The sequence below is a fragment of the Anarrhichthys ocellatus genome, unplaced genomic scaffold, assembly GCF_004355925.1.
Source record: "Anarrhichthys ocellatus isolate YVR2014 unplaced genomic scaffold, GSC_Weel_1.0 scaffold60, whole genome shotgun sequence".
Taxonomy (NCBI): Eukaryota; Metazoa; Chordata; class Actinopteri; order Perciformes; family Anarhichadidae; genus Anarrhichthys; species Anarrhichthys ocellatus.
This window is the reverse complement of record NW_022280090.1, coordinates 2,126,693-2,140,099: the sequence shown is the minus strand read 5'-3', so window position 1 is coordinate 2,140,099 and position 13,407 is coordinate 2,126,693. Positions and strand designations below refer to the sequence as shown.

The window sequence follows — 13,407 nt, the reverse complement described above, 5'->3', positions numbered from 1 at the left end:
GAAATATTGACACGTAAGGTGCAATATGTAACACAAAAGCCTTTAGAAAAATACTGAAAGCAGAGAAACAGTTTCTCGGTTAAGCGTAACTAGTTGATATGTTTTTAGAGAAACCATGTATCCGTAGAAAATAATAAGTTTAGGATTTTAAAAAGCTGACGGTGTCATTGCTGGAAGATTGTTTTTTTTATTGTATTTGTCACAGACATACAGTGATATATTTAGTATCTTCGCTCTGACACATCAAATATTAACATGTGTCTTTGTGTGTCTATGTGCAGGAGGAGGTGGAGCGGGAGATCATCAAGCAGGAGGAGAACGTGGACCCGGACTACTGGGAGAAGCTCCTTCGCCACCACTACGAGCAGCAGCAGGAGGATCTGGCCCGCAACCTCGGCAAAGGCAAACGCATCCGAAAGCAGGTCAACTACAACGACACGACCCAGGAGGACCAAGGTAGGCTCTTTCAACAGACGCGTGGCGCTGGTCTATCAGGACTCACAGCCTGTTGTTTTGCCTCACGCCTTCACCGAGACTCATTTCAAATGTGTTATTCTTTGAAGGGACGGTGTGGAGCATTTAGAGGAACCTGTTGGCTGTTTTCTTTATTGTCTAATGAATCAACTGACAATAAGGATCGTTTTGTGTTTGTTACCTTAGAAAGAGTTTATATCTACATACTGAGCAGGTCCTCATCACAGAGCCGGCCGCGATGTTTCTACAGTAGCCCAGAGCAGAAAACGTTCTCAATAAGGACATTCAACATTTTTGTGTTTTTATTGTTTACACGTCAGCCAACGTGGTTGTCCTGCACACTTGAGCATGCGGGCGAAGTTCCCGTTGGTTGTAATCTGCAACCTCACCGGTAGATGTCACCAAATCCTACACACTGGCCCTTTAATATTATCATACCAAATTAGTTCTTGGTTGCGTTTCGGAAGCAACAGCCCTTTTCCATTCTTGCCCCTTAAAATGTTACATCTTGGTGCCATAGACTGTATATAAAGAGTGGATGTAGGAATTTCGGCCACCGCCATCTTGTTTTTATGCAAATAGAGGCGTACATAAGGGGGTGAAGTAAGATCGCTGAATCAAACTTTTTTAGATGACCAAAATGTCACAGTTAACCTCCATCAACCAACACATTGTGAAAGGGTTAAAGTTCGAAGATTAAAACACAGACAACTCCCAGACCGGATAACGCCATGGTAGCGACCTGTCAATCACAAGGTAGCCTAGTGAAGGCACATTCGCTTGATTCAAATAACACTCTAGCTAAATAAGTAAATAATGGCACAGTTTGTCGGTGTGATCATCTGAGTCACATTATGAGAAAACTACTGGTATAGTAAACGTGTGTCTGTATTTGGGTTATGATAATATTGCACAGGCCAGCGTAATACCCTCTCTGTTGGTTTCAGTGCAGGTCAACAGCTCTCGTTGTGGCATACGATGGCTCTGATATCAAACTTAACAACCCAATCGGCTAATTCAATAACAGAACAGTGCCACTCACACCTCACATGCCTGGCTTCATTAGAGAGCTAATTTAATAATTTGGATGTATCAGTTGAGGCGAGAACGGCACAGAAATGAATCTGTGTTTATTAAATCCTCTTAGGTTGTAAGTCTCAACAAGAGCTGTTGACCTCCATTAAATTTGCCACAGAGTGTGTTATACTGGCCTAAAGCTCCCTTGTATCTCAAGCATATAGTTTTTAGTGAAACGCTTCTTTTTCATCCTGTAGTTGTACTTTTAAGAGTCCTGATTGCCACAGTTCAACAGCAGTTGACTGTTGAGAGTGTAAAGATTTCAAAGCCCGTCACAGCTCAGAGTACCCTCTAAGTTTAAAGTGACTGCCTGGCAGAGGAGTCAACTCTCACCTCACTTCCAGAGGACACAAGTGGTGTGGTGTGCGCATGCCAAGCTGTAGTGGTCTGTAGTAATCTGCAGTGCCATGGCGCCCCCAGGTGGCCACCGACAGAAGCGATCGCAATGTGGTGTTTCTCTCTGATGTGTTGCTCAGAGTGGCAGGATGATCTTTCAGACAATCAGTCGGAGTACTCCGTGGGGTCCGAGGACGAGGACGAAGATTTCGAAGAGAGGCCCGAAGGTAGGCAGCAAAATAGATAAAAAAAATGCTCTTAAGATGTGACACCACACACAACACATCCCAGTACCGATTCCTCTTCACACAAGTTCATTTTAATCAAACTGTGCCCGTGGTAAGACACTGCAGAGAGGTCCTTATAACAATGCGTTTTATTTTAATTTTTTAAATATCTTTTGCAGGTGGACGCAGACAGTCTCGTCGGCAGATGAAGAATGAGAAAGACAAACCTCTGCCACCCTTACTGGCACGAGTTGGGGGCAGTATTGAGGTATGAATTCAACAGCATATCCTGTGCATCTTAAAGTGGCGGTATGAACCCCTGTTTTTGGCAGCGTGACATGTGAGGCAAGGGGGATAATTCTTCATTCTTTAAATTGTGCTTCATGAGAGAAAATCTGCGGATAAGTGGCCACTATTTTTGCTCCGTAGCAAACTCAGAGAGTGCCTCTTTAAGCGTGTAAAGCATGACTACCCTGCAGCCGATCCATCACTCTGTGTAACGGGGCAGCCAAGGACAGAGTTATCACTTTTACAATATGAAACTGACAGCAAGCAGCATCATTAATTGCACTGTATTACAGCATGCAGTTCAATGATACTTCCTCTTTCAGATATGTTAACACCATTGTCTGTCTAAAGCAGTTTCTTCTCATCACAAGGTCCTGGGGTTCAACGCTCGCCAGAGGAAAGCCTTCCTCAATGCCATCATGCGCTGGGGAATGCCTCCTCAGGATGCTTTCAACTCCCACTGGCTGGTTCGAGACCTGAGAGGGAAGAGTGAGCGGGAGTTCAGGTGAGGCCTCGGATATACTGAAACTGTGAAACACCAAGTAGTGTTATTTGTTCAACTTAAAATTCTCTTTTCACACAGCACATTTTTTAAGTCAAGGGCTGCTCACCATCCAGTGGAGAGGTAGCTCTGGGCTATTTAATTCGCTCCTCACATTTAATTGGTTAGCCCAGGGCAAAGCTCCAACAATGCTCATATTAAGTTTGCTAAGGTTGGACTTTCCAGTTTCAGGGTTACTTCATTTTAGAAAGCACCAGAGCCAAACATTACATAAATAGATATTCAAGTAAAAACAAGTAGCCCTGAGTTGTGTTTGGTGCATTAAAGCAACTGTACTTAAATACTACTATCACTATACTACTGCTATTGATCCTGTGATTACCATATTGCAACTACAATCACCAGTACTACTACTGGTGCCTTTACTAATGAAGCTAGATGTATACATATCTGTGTTAACGAGGGGTTAATAGTACTACTGCTATCGATGTTTTTGCTATTATTGTTCAACTGCTATCACAAGTGCTTGGGCCTTATTTACTAATACGTGCGTTGAAATGTTCTTACTTTGCGCACAAAATAAGTGTGCACGCAAAATTATCTTTGGATTCATGACACGTGCACACGGGCCTATTTTATTCTCATCACTGTGCAGATGTTATTAAAGCAAAATCATTCTAAATAGACACGATTTGCCGGCTATTTGCGGTCAGCATATTACCACGTCCCCATTTCTGTAGAAAAGCAAATTATTTTAACTCAACAATGGCTACTCATGGCACTAGATTGTGGTGGGAGTAGCATGATCATTATAGGCCAAGTCAATTAAAACAACATTTCAATAAGGACATCCTTATACACGGCATTGTAAGGTAGGACTTGGACACTCTGTTATAGTAGAATATTTTAATTATGACACTATTTGATGAGGATGAATGTGCGTCAATTTGACAGTTACGTATTTAAGACATTTAGCCAACACATTAGTAAATTAACGATTTTAAATATTGTTGTTTGTTAAAGCCTTTTTTTAATGAATGCGGTATTAATATGTTTGTTAAAAGATTCAATCGTTTTCAATTTCTTAGACCACACGTGTCAAACTCAAGGCCCGCGGGCCGAATCCGGCCCGCCACGTCATTTTATGTGGCCCGCGAATCCACCAGCAAAAAAAAAAAAAAAAAATTATATTTTGGAAAAAAAATAGTTAGACTTGAAAATAAAAGTATCCCCATGGTCTAAATTATGAGATAGAAAGTTTAAATTATGAGATAGCATGTTGTCTGTGTACCGACATTAAAACTATCACAACAGGTGGACAGGAGAGGCAACGGCCCGTAAAGCGGTTTTCCAACAAGTGATTGAGTCGAAAAAGATCGACAAATAATCCCGAAATGTCCACGAAGAGAAAAATTGATACAGAGGGAAGAAAATGTAATTTAAGATGGGAAAGCGGATACATGTTTGTGCTTCAGGGAGAAAAACGGGTCTGTCTTCTGTGTTATGATGCGTGTCGGTGATGAAGGATACTATTCACGTCGGCATTTTGACACCAAACACGGAGCTAAATTTAGCCTCCAAGAAAAACATCAAATTGTCCAAGAATTAAAAGGCAGACTGCAATCACAGCAGAATATATTTACAAAAGCTACAGCCCAGTGCATGCTAAAGGTCTGTGAGCAGGTGAGCTCCGACCAGATACAGACTTTTACAAATGTCAGTTTGTGAAGAAACACCATCGCAGACCGAGTTCAGGAACTAGCAGCAATCTAACAACACAGCTAGCTAAGAGATGAGCAGGTACTCGTCTTCTTCATTAGCTGTTGATGAAAGCACAGACAACACGGATACAGCGCATCTATCCATGTTTATAAGACCTGACTGTCAGTGAGGAGCTCTTGGATGTAGCTGCCATGCACGGGACGACGGCGGGGACATTAGTGATGCAGAGAGGTGACAAAAATAGCTTTGAACAACGTTCATGTAATAACTTGTGTTTGATGATATTTGTCTTTGTTATTTTTTTTAAAAGTTTGATCTTTGATAGAGTAATGTGGGTTTCTTAACCCTACATTAAAATTATTTATGATAACATTTATAATAACAGAAATGTGTTTAAATATAATTTTACATTTATATAACTGCATGTACAATATTTTTACACTTGAATAAACAATAATCAAATGCAGAGAGTTAGTTAACAATATGTTAGGATGTCGTTACATTTATACAGTCTTAGAGTTACAACCGGCGCTTTGAGGGAAACCATGATGCTGATGTGGCCCGGAGTAAAAATGAGTTTGACACCCCTGTCTTAGACAGTCGGGCCTTCATCCTTTGTGTGTTCACATGGCCTCAGGCAGTTCTAGATTTGTTTGCAAAGTAACATCAAAATTTTCCATATTACTTACTATTTGTCATGGCACCACTACTGCAATTACTTCTGCTAATATACAGCTAAATAGTTCAACTACTGATAATCCTCATTCTAAAACTACTACTGCCTCTGCTACTTGTGTGTTAGTGTGCCATCATTGTATATCAAACATTTAAAAAACCTGCAACACATATACAAAATGGAAAACAACTAGAAAAGCCTCCATACATTATCCTTTTATGTCCTTTAAAATCTGCTACTAATAGTACAAGTGCTTCTCCTACTAGTGCCTTTTAGAAAATGGTGTTAGTGCTTGTAACCACAGAGGAATCACTCTTGTTACATGTAGTGTTTTTTTTCCATCAGGGCCTATGTGTCTCTGTTCATGAGACATCTATGTGAGCCGGGGGCAGACGGAGCAGAAACCTTTGCCGATGGAGTCCCACGTGAGGGACTGTCTCGTCAGCATGTTCTCACCAGGATCGGCGTCATGTCCCTTGTCAGGAAAAAGGTAAACTGGTTTAGTCAACCGAAGACATCTTCAAGTCGTCTGCTGGAGCACTGTGAGATTAGAGAAAGTAGGTCAAACTGTTCAGGCAGAGGAAAATGCAGTTAAGAGGAAAACATATATGTTTTGGGGGGTACTTTTCGATGTGACTCATCGTTCAAACCCAGATTTTGAGCAATGTAGCTTCTACATCTGGGTTAAGAAAGGACAAATGTTTCTGGAGTTCAAGCTTCAGCTTTACACATTTCTATGTAAAGTCATAGTAATGTTTTTAGTAATTTATAGTTTCAAACTAGTGATTCACTAAATCTGGTTGCACCATTAAAACTTCATAAATGTCTTGGCTAGTTAAGACTTTTGTACATCTTTTGGGTAAATTGGTTGCTAGGAAACGTTTAAAGCGCTGTCCAATCAAAAGCAGTCAGCTATGTAAACAGGAAGTCAATGTAGCATCACAAACTAGCATAGTTTCCAAAAGGTAGCTAATGTTACAGTTCTAGGGGGCTAAGTGATATTAAACCTACCTGCCAGATATGACTTATTTTATTAATATATGTAAAACACAAAAAAATGTGTTTCTAACTCTAACTAAAACACATTTCAGAGTTAGCTAAAGCTAACATAAACTAACCACTACTATTAGCTAGGATCAATTAGGCTAACATTACTAGCTTAACATTATTTAGCTGGTCGTCAAGTTAGCTACAGTTACTGGTAACAACTTAACTTTTAATAGGACTAATGTTAGTTTTTTGTGGTGCATTCCATTTTTAAATGTATAGTTTATTGTATTTTGAACTTTCATTTGCATTTTCATGATTACATTATGGTGACATTAGTCTTTGTGTCTACCTGCTCAGCGACTGTAGATGAAATTAGTTAGCAGTTAGCTAAATCTGGTACAATATATCTCTTCTTCTATTAATATGAGATTCATGTTTTTAATTAACATTTATTGCCCATGGTCTGTGACAAATTTGCTTAAAGAATAAAAACAACATTTATATTACAACTGGGCTAAGTTTGAACTTAAGAAGAGTTGGTGCAACCGGATACAGACAAATTCAAACAAAACTGCTGGTTCAGTATGCCACGTGCCCTTTACAATGGAGTTCTTCCTCATCCCTTATTTGAGGAAAGTAAGCCATCTCATGTAAGAGTAGGATATTTCTATTTTATCACAGTTTGAACTGATCACTTTTTTTTTTTTTTTGTAGGTGCAAGAGTTTGAGCATGTCAATGGCAAGCTGAGTTCCCCAGATCTGATTCCCATCGGCATGGAGCTGAAGAAACTAACTGAGAGTTTATCTTCTGACCCCAACACCCCTGTGCCAGCCAGCCCTGTCGCCACACAGCCAGGCACACCCGTCCCACCAGGTCAGAACAAAGTGTCGGTGCTGATCATACTTTCTTTTTGTCTGACTGTAAGGTGAACTTCATGTTTAGAACAAGTTTTGGCTGAAAAAAAGTTTGAGTTGTTGTTTTCTGGACTGTAGATAAGACTGAGTGTCTCTTGGGTACCACTGAAGACAAAGAGACCACAGAGCAAGATAGCAAGAAACTGTCAGAGCAGGAAGTGAGTCCTTTTTTTCTTACAATATCCATCAATGTCATTCTGTTGCCCTTTATTGTCTTATCCACCCTCTCATGGTTCATCACACTTTAACAACACTCATCTTATCATCCTCAGAAGACGCTTCTGTCAAACTTAGACACCTTTTAACTCATCTCTCTGCTCTCTACCTACTTTGCTCTTTCTCCTCCTGTTGTCTGTTTTTACATCGGCAGTCTTCCAGTGCAGAGCCAGCATCCGTACCTGAGAAGGCATCTGACAGTGAAGAGAGCAAGGCCAGCTCAGAGGAGAAGACAGGAGATGAGAGGGACAGAACCGAGTCACCCTCTGCAAAGGCCGAGCCATCAGCCAACTCAAAAGAGTCCGCTTTGAAGCAGACAGAACTATCATCCAGTCAAACCTCACCTACAAGTCAGTGGTGCATAATGATCTGCTGCAATTTTACTTTATTTTACTTTTTACTTTCTTTAATTGAGTCCTTTTTTGTTGTTGGCCACAGCGGAGCCCCTCAAAGAAACAGAGAAGTCCTCAGAAAAAGGAGATACCGAATCTTCTCTGGCAAAAACTGAAGACAAGGAAAATAAGCCAGGTATACATGCTCCTTGATTTAAACATGTGCAATGACTGTTTTTTTTTTGTAAAGCTAAAAAATCTTAAGTCGTCATCCCAGTATGTAGATGTTCTTTCAAGAGATCGCTCTGTCATTTATGGAGCTGTTGCAGATGATTTGAAGAGTGAAGACGTGTTAGAGGGTCGATTGAATGGAGACAAAGACACTTTGGACGAGATGGATGAGAGCAGGAAGGAGGACAAAAATGGATACAAAGCCAGGTTCATGTTTAATATCGCCGATGGAGGTTTTACAGGTAAGACTGTCTGACTTTGTTTTTTTATTGTCATTGACCAAAACAGTGTGACCTGCAGCAACAGAAGGGGAGGAATGAAACAGAGCTGTTGAGACTATTGTCTAAAGTAACAGCAGAGACAAAACTGTTGTGGTGTTATTTAGAGAGACAAATAAACACGCAGTGAATAATACAACAGCTGCCAGGAGAAATATGACGCTCTTGCTTCTCTTTATGTGCTGGAAACATCTTGAATGTTACTTTGTTGTTGTTGTTGTTAACAACTCTTTGTCTTCATCCTTTTTTTTTTTTTGCCGGCAGAGTTGCACACCCTCTGGCAAACTGAAGAGCGAGCGGCGCTGTCTTCTGGAAAGATGCACGACATCTGGCACCGTCGCCACGATTACTGGCTTTTAGCTGGCATCGTAACGTATCCTTTCCCAGATGTAGGAGCGAGAAGCTCAGCATCTGGCAAAGTAATGTAATTACTTATGACCTGCAGGCAAAACACTCATATTTACTAACCGCGAGGAGCGACACGAAAATCTTTTTTTTATTTGAGGAATTTTACGAGGCTCTGTGCTGCCATTCGTTTCCCTTGACCTTGAATCCATCTCAGACACGGCTATGCTCGTTGGCAAGACATTCAGAATGACCCGCGTTACGCTATTCTGAATGAGCCCTTCAAGACGGAGATACATAAGGGCAACTACCTAGAGATGAAGAACAAGTTCCTGGCTCGGCGCTTCAAGGCAATCCTGAGTCTTCATAATTAAAAATAACTACTGAAGGCTGAAATAATTCAAGGATTAAAGGATTTGTTGTATCTAAATGCAAATTGAAACACTGTCTCTCAAATTGTATCACCTTCTGCCTGAGTCCTCTGCCTCACTCTCTGCCCTCCCTCTCTCTGTAGCTGTTGGAGCAGGCTCTGGTGATTGAGGAGCAGTTGAGGCGGGCGGCGTACCTGAATATGACCCAGGACCCCAGTCACCCGGCCATGGCCCTCAACACTCGCTTCGCTGAGGTGGAATGTCTGGCAGAGTCCCACCAGCACCTGTCCAAAGAGTCCCTGGCCGGGAACAAGCCCGCCAATGCCGTGCTGCACAAAGGTCTGTGGTTCGCTTTCAAAAATAGCAACAGTCATAATTATCACTATTTCTGCCTCACCTGCCAAAGGCTGGTGCACTGGGAAAAACAATCCTACACCAATGACATTTACAGGGCAAAATGACTGATGTAAATATTTCACAAGAACTCTGTCATTGCTGACGGACGCATGAAACATTCATTAAAGAGGCAAGGACACATGTTAGGTTTTTAACTGCTAAAATCCTCCTATAATTATTCAAATTTCATTATTACTGTATTCATCTTTTTCTGTTGGTGTCTTTTCATATTTTTAACTTGGAAAAAAAAACAATACAGTACAGTAATTACTGTAGAACACTGCAAAAATGACAATAATTAAGTCTTCTTTTGTAACTGAATCATTAAAGTCATAAAAACAAAGCCTGCCGGTGCACGCAGACTATTTGAATCAGTTTCTAATGCAAATCAACCTGATCGGAGAGTTTATTTATTTTATCTTCAAGGCCTTTACACACCGGGGGCATTTCTGTGTTTGCAATTAATTGGCACATCAATATATTTTTTGTAACAGTTATTTTTGTCATGTACTTTCACACAGAGCGTGAATATATTACACAACAAAAAAGAGACGATAGTTTTTTCTGGTTTTTCACGAAAAAAAGGCACCAACCAACCAAGCTTATATTTATGAAACAACACAGACGCTCCGTATAGTCCGAACCAAAACGGCAAACTTTATTACTCCTTTCAACATTGACAAAGGCAGCGCAGACCAGATCCACACCTTCTGTTTATTCACAATAATAACCATAGACATCTAATATTAAAAGGGGAGTATTTCACATTTCCCCTTGTTTCAAGATACAGCGGAATTAAAACAACATGATTTCACTTGAAAACTGTTTTATCTATCCAGACAGTAACAGATCCTGTTTGACACAGTGGCTTCATTTTGTGTTAATTTGACTCACCGTCAAAACATGTTTACAGCGATTAGTAGGAAAGTTTGGGAAGAGGCCAAGGCCAAAGACTGTATAAAACGGAAGCGCTAAAGTGTTTGAAAATGTTGTTGTCTGTGACCCTTATTGATTTATCTGTTGGTGAAACATTTTATGGCATTTAGTTCCTGGCAGCTGTTAATTTCAGGCTCTGGATCACACCATTAATTTACTTTTTTTTTAATGATTTGAGGTTATTTACACTTTGTTAATTGAATTTAAAAAGTAAAAGGTTTTTCATGCAGTTGCCCTGTGGTTTCTCTCATTGATCTGTTCCTCACTAAATGATACCACATGTGCGGGGCTCTTTAAATGAGTGTTAACAAGTGAAACCATTTCTGATGTGGTGTGTGTGTGTGTGTGTGTGTGTGTCTGTGTGTGTGTGTGTGTGTGTGCTTTTGTGATCTTGCAGTGCTGAACCAGCTGGAGGAGCTTCTGAGTGACATGAAAGCCGACGTGACGCGGCTGCCCAACATGCTGTCCAGGATCCCGCCGGTGTCGGCCCGTCTGCAGATGTCCGAGAGGAGCATCCTGAGCCGCCTCACCAGCCGAGGGAGCGAGCCTCCGCCACAGCAGGTGAGACGGGACACGGCGGTCGAGAACGTCAGGGTGGCTTCAGAAATCAAAAAATCAAATCAAATACACGCCCCTCTTTTGTGTGTAGCTATCTGAACCCATTTGTTTTAAGAGGGCCAATTTTGGCATTATCAGATGGGAATAACATGTTGTCTTGCTGAGAATCACAAGCCACTTTCCCCAATGGCTTGGACTTGGCTGAATATTACAAGGCTCCCTAAAATATGCGGCAGGGATGAGTGGATTCTAGAGATAAAAGACTCCGGCACAAACACTTTGAAGTGTTCTGTAGTTACAACTCAGCAACCGCATTTTTCCTTCAAACAAACCTGTGGACACTCCAACTCCCTATCCCCCATGGAAGCGTTTCCCCTGGTGCAAAGAAATAAAAAGAAGAGTCTCCCTTAAGTTGTTTACTTTCACCGCTCTGCTCCTCTTTATATCTTTCAGTCCCAAAGGACGGATTGTCTCACTTCTTTCATCTCTCCTGCACCTGTTCACCTGTTGAATGTGTCTTTTATTCTCGGTTATACAAGCGATGATCTCAGCAGAGCAGTGTGTTTGGTCATACACTCTGACTGTGCCTTTTTTATTCTTCGGGTTGCTGTGCCAACCATTGTCGTAACCAGGGAAACAGTCGGCACTCTGATTTGCTCTTTGTTTTTTTTATTTGCTTACTTCACTACCATAGGAAGAAAACGTGACAAATGTTGAATTGAAGGATTTAAAAACCAGCTCTGTCGCTGTAATCCAAGATTGTTCTCCTGTTACTGTTATTATTATTCTAATTATTATGTAACAGATTCATGTGAAGTTGTAACACGCAGCGGCATAACTCATGTTTGATTCTCAGCCTTTTAGCCAGGGCGGCTTTGGCTGCTCCCAGATGTACAGCAGCAGCTTCGGCGGAGGCTTCAGAGGACCGGGTGGTCAACCCATGGTCAACTACAGTCAGATGCCTCTGGGACCCTACGTCAGCGGTGAGCATCCACATCTACAGTAGGATGTTGTAAAACAGGTGCCACTCGAGGTTGTTGTGCAACTTAAATGATACTATTTGCTAAATGGAATTTTTGTGAGGTGCATCATTCTGGTTTATGACAACTCAACTTCAGCTTGTCGTCGTGTTTTGATCTTTCCTATTTGCAAAATAAATCGGGCACCATCTAGAAACACAGTTATCATATCGGTGCCGCGCCCACAAAGAAGCCAGATAGGTCGAGAAACACGAGCATTCAGACGTGTCTTGAACAAAACCCTCTGGTGAGCCAAACTTATTTGAGTAATAACTCCACTGCCTTTTGTTCTCTCTTCCAAACTGTCCTATCTATCACAGCTAACAGACCGACGTCCTTATTCAACTTTGACCTATCTTACTTACCTTAGTTGCATACACAATGAGGGTTTGCAGACGTTTTTGGGTATGCTCACTTTCAGTTTTGTTTTCTAATAAGATTCTGAAGTTGATGTGCTTGTTCTGTTTGAAAAAATCCATCTGAAATCAAAACATTCTGTATGTCATAATTCTCACTGCAATATGTTAAGAAAAAGTAACCGTTTGTGAAGTTGAACTGAACCACCCAGATATAAAAACCTCTCTCCTCTTCAGTGTCCTCGAACGGCCCTCCACCCCCTACCAGCCATCTGGACAAGAAGTCATTTGACTCCTTGAGAGACGTGGCTACGCCTGACCTCAAGTCAGGCAAACCTAGTGATGTCATCTGTATTGAGGACTAGGACCGGCTCTGTGAAACTGACCTGAGGTTAGAAACTCCCAGGGCTGGAATCTGCGCGGATGACAGCCGCCCCATCTCTTCCGCCAACATCCTCCTCTTTCTCCCCGCTCCCTCCTGACTTCAAGTCAAACTTTTTTTGATTAATGCAGATGTATCTATCTTAACAATTGCACTTTTATCTTTCGAGGATCCCATAGAAGTATTTCAGTAGATATTTGCTTTTTTCTTAACATGTGCCGGAGAGCTGGAGGATTTAGGATACGAGGAAAATGAAGCAGCTTTTTACCTGAAAGAGGATTTCTTTCTTTTTAATTTTCAGTCTCGCACTACGAGGCGAAACTCGAGCAAGCTCTTGATTGGGGCTCATTCTAATCTTGGAATGTGTGTTTTGTTCGCGCCTAGCCTCGACTTTTTCATTCTGCGTGCCCCCCCCCCACCGATGCTTTTATCATCCTGCCTATTCACTGTACACTGTGACTGTGCCCCACTGGAGCCCCTTCCCTGTGAGGAGTGGAGTTAAGGACGCCTTCACTCATAGCTTGATGGGAGATTGTTTTTCCGAGGACCAATATTGTTACTTTAAATGAATATTTGCTTTGTCATTCATGTTAGTGACAAGTGGATTCAAATATTGATTTGAAAGCATCAAAAACTAGTATCATGTATGCAGTAGCTAGACACAGTCTGTCTGAATCCTCTAAAGACTGCCACCCGCTGGCCATTTGGAGAAAGTAATCTCCAGAAAAACCTGCAGCTCCAGTAACCTGCGAGGGGGGGGGGGGGGGGGGGGGGGGGGGG

General features: G+C 41.6%; 1 protein-coding gene across 6 annotated transcripts in view; it reads left to right on the top strand.

Annotated features, from left to right (window-relative positions):
- Nucleotides 1–13,399, top strand: part of chd5 (chromodomain helicase DNA binding protein 5) — a 43,694-nt gene extending 30,295 nt beyond the window's left edge. For 3 of the 6 annotated variants that reach the window (XM_031871709.1, XM_031871707.1, XM_031871713.1), the window contains exons 25-40: nucleotides 282–456; nucleotides 2,028–2,114; nucleotides 2,294–2,382; nucleotides 2,774–2,907; nucleotides 5,648–5,792; nucleotides 7,007–7,166; nucleotides 7,286–7,365; nucleotides 7,578–7,773; nucleotides 7,862–7,951; nucleotides 8,076–8,228; nucleotides 8,529–8,637; nucleotides 8,827–8,959; nucleotides 9,124–9,319; nucleotides 10,710–10,873; nucleotides 11,727–11,853; nucleotides 12,483–13,399. In XM_031871709.1, the coding sequence (XP_031727569.1) occupies nucleotides 282–456; nucleotides 2,028–2,114; nucleotides 2,294–2,382; nucleotides 2,774–2,907; nucleotides 5,648–5,792; nucleotides 7,007–7,166; nucleotides 7,286–7,365; nucleotides 7,578–7,773; nucleotides 7,862–7,951; nucleotides 8,076–8,228; nucleotides 8,529–8,637; nucleotides 8,827–8,959; nucleotides 9,124–9,319; nucleotides 10,710–10,873; nucleotides 11,727–11,853; nucleotides 12,483–12,610 (2,166 nt within the window). In that variant the 3' untranslated portion in view covers nucleotides 12,611–13,399. Of the gene's footprint in view, nucleotides 1–281; nucleotides 457–2,027; nucleotides 2,115–2,293; nucleotides 2,383–2,773; nucleotides 2,908–5,647; nucleotides 5,793–7,006; nucleotides 7,167–7,285; nucleotides 7,366–7,577; nucleotides 7,774–7,861; nucleotides 7,952–8,075; nucleotides 8,229–8,528; nucleotides 8,638–8,826; nucleotides 8,960–9,123; nucleotides 9,320–10,709; nucleotides 10,874–11,726; nucleotides 11,854–12,209; nucleotides 12,295–12,482 lie in introns of all 6 variants that reach the window. The other 3 variants (XM_031871712.1, XM_031871708.1, XM_031871710.1) reach the window with 3 other exon arrangements.
- The last annotated feature ends 8 nt before the right edge of the window (nucleotides 13,400–13,407 follow it).